Source organism: Corvus cornix, chromosome 5 (assembly GCF_000738735.6).
Source record: "Corvus cornix cornix isolate S_Up_H32 chromosome 5, ASM73873v5, whole genome shotgun sequence".
Lineage (NCBI taxonomy): Eukaryota > Metazoa > Chordata > Aves > Passeriformes > Corvidae > Corvus > Corvus cornix.
The window spans coordinates 38,862,908-38,868,670 of NC_046335.1; the positions used below are offsets into that span (position 1 = coordinate 38,862,908).

Genomic DNA, 5,763 nt, shown 5'->3' on the forward strand with positions numbered 1-5,763 from the left:
CAGCCATGCCAGGTGGATACGGAGCTGGTCACCATTAATGACCATGGTGAGCATGGCAGCCCCTCCCCAGCAGTCCCACAGCAAGACCCTCACTCCTGGCTGTGGAGGTTGCCCAAGGACTGTCCTCAGGTGACTGCTCCTCATTAAACTGCCCCAGCTGCTGTCTGCTCCTGTTGTCCCAAAATAGGTTCTTTCACCCTGTGTGCAAGATGCCGATCAACACACAGAGTTAAGGTATTTGATTTATTTACAATTCTGCATGGGAAGAGGTGCTGGGTGGCAAATCCACGAGGCCAGCATGTCAGCTACCAAAACTTTTCACTATTCCCACATTTTAGCACACAAAGGCATTGTAACAACAATATTATAGAACAAAGGTAATTCATTGGCTACAAGTTACCCAGTTTTTTTATTAATTTGTATTCTATCTTCTATCGATTGATGGCTTTCTCGCTTCTTGTGGTAATTAGTCTGCATGCTCAGTGTTTCTTTTAGGTCAGTGGGTTTCCTGAGTTGGTGGTCAATGAGTTGGTGGTTGTATTCTCCACCTGTTGAAATTACCTTTTACCCAGCTGGAGCTGATCTCAGCAGAGCTGCTGAATTGTCTTTATTAGTTTCTTCCTTATCTTAGGGGTCCTGCCAAATGTCCTTGGGGCCTGTAAATTCTACCTTCTTTGTGTCCCCTGTCAGCTTGCCCCCCAAGCTTTGCTAGCCTCCACCTGGGTCTGAGATCGTTGAAACCCATCGAGACCTAAACCTTAACAAAGCTATTCTGCCGACAAGTAATTTCTTTTTGACGCCCGGGCATCACTTAGAGCTTGCTTGCTCACTGCTTTCTGTTGCACCGATCAAATTTCCTTTCTTGTTGATTCAGCCTGAAAGTACACAAAGTTCAAATACCAAATAACATCCTTTCTTAGGAATTCTTTTATAAATTCCGTTTTTGGCAACAGCCGCGCTGCCCCGGGGCGGAGCGGGCGGCGGGGCCGGGCCGGGCCCTCCCCCGACATGGCGCGCGGCCGGGGCGGTGCCGAGCGGCGCCCGCGGGGCGTGAATAAAGGGCGGCGGGCGGGGCTGCGGCGCTCCGGGAGGCGCGGGGCCGGCGGCGGAGGCGGGTGAGCGGGGCCGGCAGCGGGAGGAGGCGGGGGCCGGCGGCCGTCGCTGGCGGGGGCCGGCCCGCCATGAGCAGAGCGCAGCTGACGCGGACGGGGATCCTGCGGATGGCGCTGGGCGGCGGCGCCGACCCGCTGCTGCCGGCGGAGGGCGGCGGGGGCCGGCGGGCGCCCTTCCTGCTGCGAGCGCTGCGCATCGCCGTGGTAGTCTGCCTCTACTGGTTCACCTCCATCGCCATGGTCTTCCTCAACAAGTACCTCCTGGACAGCCCCTCGCTGCGCCTCGACGCCCCTCTCTTCGTCACCTTTTTCCAGTGCGCCCTCACGGCCGCCCTCTGCCTGGGCCTCAGCCTGGGGGCGGCCTGCGGGCCCCCCTGCGCCGGCTTGCCCACCCTCCGCCTCGACCCCAAGGTGTCCCGCAGCGTCCTGCCCCTCTCCGCCGTCTTCATCGGCATGGTCACCTCCAACAACCTCTGCCTCAAGCATGTCGGCGTGGCCTTCTACAATGTGGGGCGGTCCCTCACCACCGTATTCAACGTGCTGCTCTCCTACCTCCTCCTCAAGCAGACCACCTCCCTCTATGCCCTCCTGGCCTGCGGAGTCATCATAGGTGAGGGGGAGCAGAAAGGGCTGCCTGCACCCATCCTACAGCCAGCCCCAGAGAGATGGTGGTGGGGTATCTTTCCCTTGGGAAGTCATCCCCACCTGCATGGCAGCTCCCTCTTAGATGGGGAAGCTCAGGGCTTGTGCCTTGCTCTGTCTCTGGCAACCAAATTTGTATGTCTGGAGGATGTAGGTAACTCGTTAAGAGAAGAAATTGCTCTCGTTTGACATAACTCCCTTTTTCCTTTGAGCACTAAAACCTATCTACCCTCTAATGAGGTTTAACTTGCCTTACCTTTTCTTTTCTTCCCCCACCATAAAATAGCAGGTGGCTTTCTCCCTGTTCCCAAGTCCTTGTTGATTATTAACTTTGGTAACAATGACATTTATGTCAGCACCACTGGGACCATACAATAGAGCCAGCCAATTGGTTTTTACAATAGGCTGAATGCATTTGATAGAGGGTTAGCTGACCAAGCCAAGCGTAAAACACCACCAGAAGATCTGGTTATGCAGTTAGGATGTGGGGCAAGCCACTGACTGGCTTAACAGGAATGCTTATAAGCCTTCCATTCCAAGGACAAAGTAATCCCAAAAGCTGCCTTCTGCTGGAGGGCCATTTAGATGCCAAGAATGATGAAATGTTGATTTCAGTCTGGTTCCAGGTGTGCATGCTTTCACTTTAGTTTTAGACAAGTGGATGGATCAGAGGAAAATAAGAGAATCTCATCTCCACGGAAGACGTGAACAGGAACAGAGCTACTGTATTTTCTACCCAAGTGATGCAAGCAATTGCCTTCAGCTCATCTTTTGTTCAGGCACTGCCCAGGAGTATGGTGCCTGGCAGCCTGACAGGATTTCTCTAAGACTGGGACTCTGTCCTCGTGGCTCCATCTCCTTTCACTGTGAGAGCATTGCCTGTATGCCTATAGCAGCGTAGCTGAGCATCCTCTTTGGCCTGACACAAAGCCCTTCCATCTGTGCACTGAACTCATTTGTATCTGGGCTTAGTTTCAAGTGTCTTAGGTGCTTTGCAGGCAACTTTCCAGGCAACCTCCAACAAGAAGCAGCTAATGAAAATGTGGTGCAGTGCTCCTTCAGTAGCTCATCTCCCTTTTATGTTTTGCTTATGAGCTGGATGGGGAGAGGTCTCCCTCTCTGCCCTGGAGATGCAAAGCCTGTAGCTCCTGTTTTGGAGGTGGTTAGAGAGTGCTTTGCCCATCAAAGTTTAACATGAATGTACTGCACACAGTTTCTGCCTTGTGATTTTTTTTTTTTTTTTGGATCATGCTTACTATTACATTCATGTTTTTACTATCTTTCCATCTTCTTCTCTGACCTATTTTTTCCTTCCTGTTAACAGCAGAGAAAAGTCTATAAAGTGGGATTTTTTTCAAACTTTGAAAAATATTTTTTCTACCCGTGTGTCACTTTTCAGCCTTTTCAATTAAAAAAAATGGTCTCCTGAAAATTATCTATATGCAAAGACTAGCTGGATTAATCGTTTCTGAACTAGTGCTGCCTGCTCAGTGTGGGAATTAGTCTTCTGAGACTGAATTATCCGCACAATAAATTTCCCGTACTCCCAAAATAAGTCTTCTCAGGACACTAGTCATGATATTTTGTGGGTTCAGTTAATAGAAAGGGGAAGCCCTTAAGCCTGTCTCTTGTTGTTGTTCACTATAAAGAAAATAATGAATTCTTGACTGTAAGTTTTGAGCCTTTCAGCAGTTGTTCAGATGATGCCTGATTTGTTTGGTTGCAGGTGGCTTCTGGCTGGGTGTTGACCAGGAAGGAGCAGAGGGCACTCTGTCATGGACAGGTATTTTCTTTGGGATCTTAGCAAGCCTTTGTGTCTCTCTCAATGCCATCTACACCAAGAAGGTGCTGCCTGTGGTGGATGGTAGCATCTGGCGCCTGACCTTCTACAACAACGTCAATGCTTGTGTCCTGTTCTTCCCCCTCATGATGCTGCTGGGCGAGTTCCGCACTCTCTACCACTTCGACAAGCTGGGGAGCCCCAGTTTTTGGGGCATGATGACCCTGGGGGGAGTGTTTGGCTTTGCCATCGGGTATGTGACTGGACTTCAGATTAAGTTCACTAGCCCACTCACCCACAACGTGTCTGGGACAGCCAAGGCCTGTGCCCAAACAGTGCTGGCTGTTATCTACTTCGAGGAGACAAAGAGCTTCTTGTGGTGGACGAGTAACTTGATGGTTCTGGGGGGCTCCTTTGCCTACACATGGGTGAAAGGACTGGAGATGAGAAAGGTGCAAGAGGATCCTAATGTCAAAAGCAGCGAAAGAAATGAGACTGGTGTGTAGGCGGCTCCTGCACGTCTATTTTTGTGTCTGGGGGGGATAACCTTTGGTGCTCCTTTCCTCCTGGGGAGAAGAAGAGCAAGGAGCATGAAAAAATACACGTGCAAAGTGTATGGGGAATTGTGTCAGGAGCCAGAGCCAAAGACCTGACTGGATCATGTTTTATATCACCCTGTGTCAGAGCTGGGGAGAGCATGTGTTGTAGAGATCAATTGGAGGTTTTTTTGTGATTGTTTTTTAAAATGGATGTTGTTATTTACATAATCTGAGAAATTTGCATCTCTGGGGGGGTGGGCTCATATCAGACAAAGACTGGAATGGGAGCTTCGTGTAGTTAGGGATCTAGAATTAACTGAATGAATGCAATCTGAAGTTATAAAATCCTGAACCTCCAGGTAAGGAAGAGGCAAGTAGCCAGACTGTTTGGGTTAGACTTCAGTAAACTGTTCTGCTGTATAAGGCTTTTGCAACAGCCGTTCTTCCTGTTGCCCCATTCAGTGCAGAGGATGGAAATTCTCTCCCTTCTGGCTATGTACAAGTGTAAGCAACAGCAGTGCCTCCAAAACACCTTTCCAAAGAGTCATTATCACATCCTTCTGAGGTTTTTTTACTGTGTTGCTCTACACCTGGTTTCTCAGTTTGAGGAAGCATGCTAAGACTCAGGAATTAAACTTTTCATTCTCTTTGCACTGTGTCCAGTGAGGAAGAGCATCTCGCTCCGGTGGCCTTTCTCATGGAGGTGTGAGCTTGGCCTCTGTGTCTCCCTGTGGCAGGCAGGAGTGGAAAAGTTACTGTGTAACACTTGCTGCTGTAGGGTGGGGATCCCAGTTCTCTTTACGCTCTTTGTAGGGGGTAGGTTTGTATCGAAAACGGGGTTGTTACCCCTTCCCTTGTTTCAGGGGACTTGTTCCGTGTTTACTTTGTAGCTCCTCTAGTGTTTGCAGTCTGCCTTTTGACTTGCTCATTTTCAGCTCTGTGAATCCTTCAATGCAATGAGTTTTGCTCAACTGCATCAATCCTTCCCTTGGAACTTGCTGCTGAACACTTCTGCAGAAATCTCTGCACACACACCCCCCCCCCCCCCCCCCATCTGGTTCTGTGCAATAGTCTGTGCTGCGGTTTCTGATCCCTGGGGTCAGCAGCAACATCCTGTAGCGAGCTGCGATGTTGCACCAGCCTTCTAAATCCCTGGCCCTTTCAAACATAAAGTTACTCTGATAGCGATCCTGGGCAGTCCTTGCCATTGCTTCATACCCTGCCCCGTGGATCCTAAATGACGTGACATGCCCCGTGACTGATGTCTGGCCACACCTACCGAAGAACACTCCCATTTCTGCCTAGAGTATGTTCCTGTTGAATTTGGGGGAGTGGAAGGGGCTCCTGCTCCAGGTTTCATGACCATAGGTACCTTTTCGATGCAAGCAGCCATTTGGGGCCCTTGAACTTTTTTGTTTTTGTGGGTTTTTTTATGGAGAGGGAGATTTTTGGCGCTGGCCTGTGACGGCCAGCCTGCTGCCTGAGCTCGGGGGTCGCTCCCGCCTCCCGTGCCGGGTGGCAGCGACATTTCCGGGGCGGTTTCGGGCGACGAGACCGCGCAGGCGGCAGCCGCTGGGGGGCAGCACAGCGCGTCCGGCCCTCGGCCCGCCCGCCGCGCTCATTGGCTGCCGCCGCGTGCGCCGATCGCGGGGCGGGGCGGGGCCGGCGGCGCGCGGGGGCCGCGGCTCGG

General features: G+C 51.3%; 1 protein-coding gene across 1 annotated transcript; it reads left to right on the forward strand.

The window, feature by feature from the left end:
- Positions 1 to 1,161: 1,161 nt before the first annotated feature.
- Positions 1,162 to 4,726, forward strand: SLC35C1 (solute carrier family 35 member C1). Its single transcript, XM_010397540.3, has 2 exons — positions 1,162 to 1,722; positions 3,481 to 4,726. The coding sequence occupies exons 1-2, from the start codon at positions 1,182 to 1,184 to the stop codon at positions 4,038 to 4,040; spliced, it is 1,101 nt and encodes a 366-aa protein (XP_010395842.3). The 5' UTR covers positions 1,162 to 1,181; the 3' UTR covers positions 4,041 to 4,726.
- Positions 4,727 to 5,763: the final 1,037 nt, after the last annotated feature.

Coding starts and splice junctions, on each gene's coding strand:
- SLC35C1 (XM_010397540.3), top strand. CDS start 1,182: ATGAGCAGAGCGCAGCTGACGCGGACGGGGATCCTGCGGATGGCGCTG. Junction 1,723..3,480: donor GGCCTGCGGAGTCATCATAG/GTGAGGGGGAGC, acceptor GTTTGGTTGCAG/GTGGCTTCTGGCTGGGTGTT.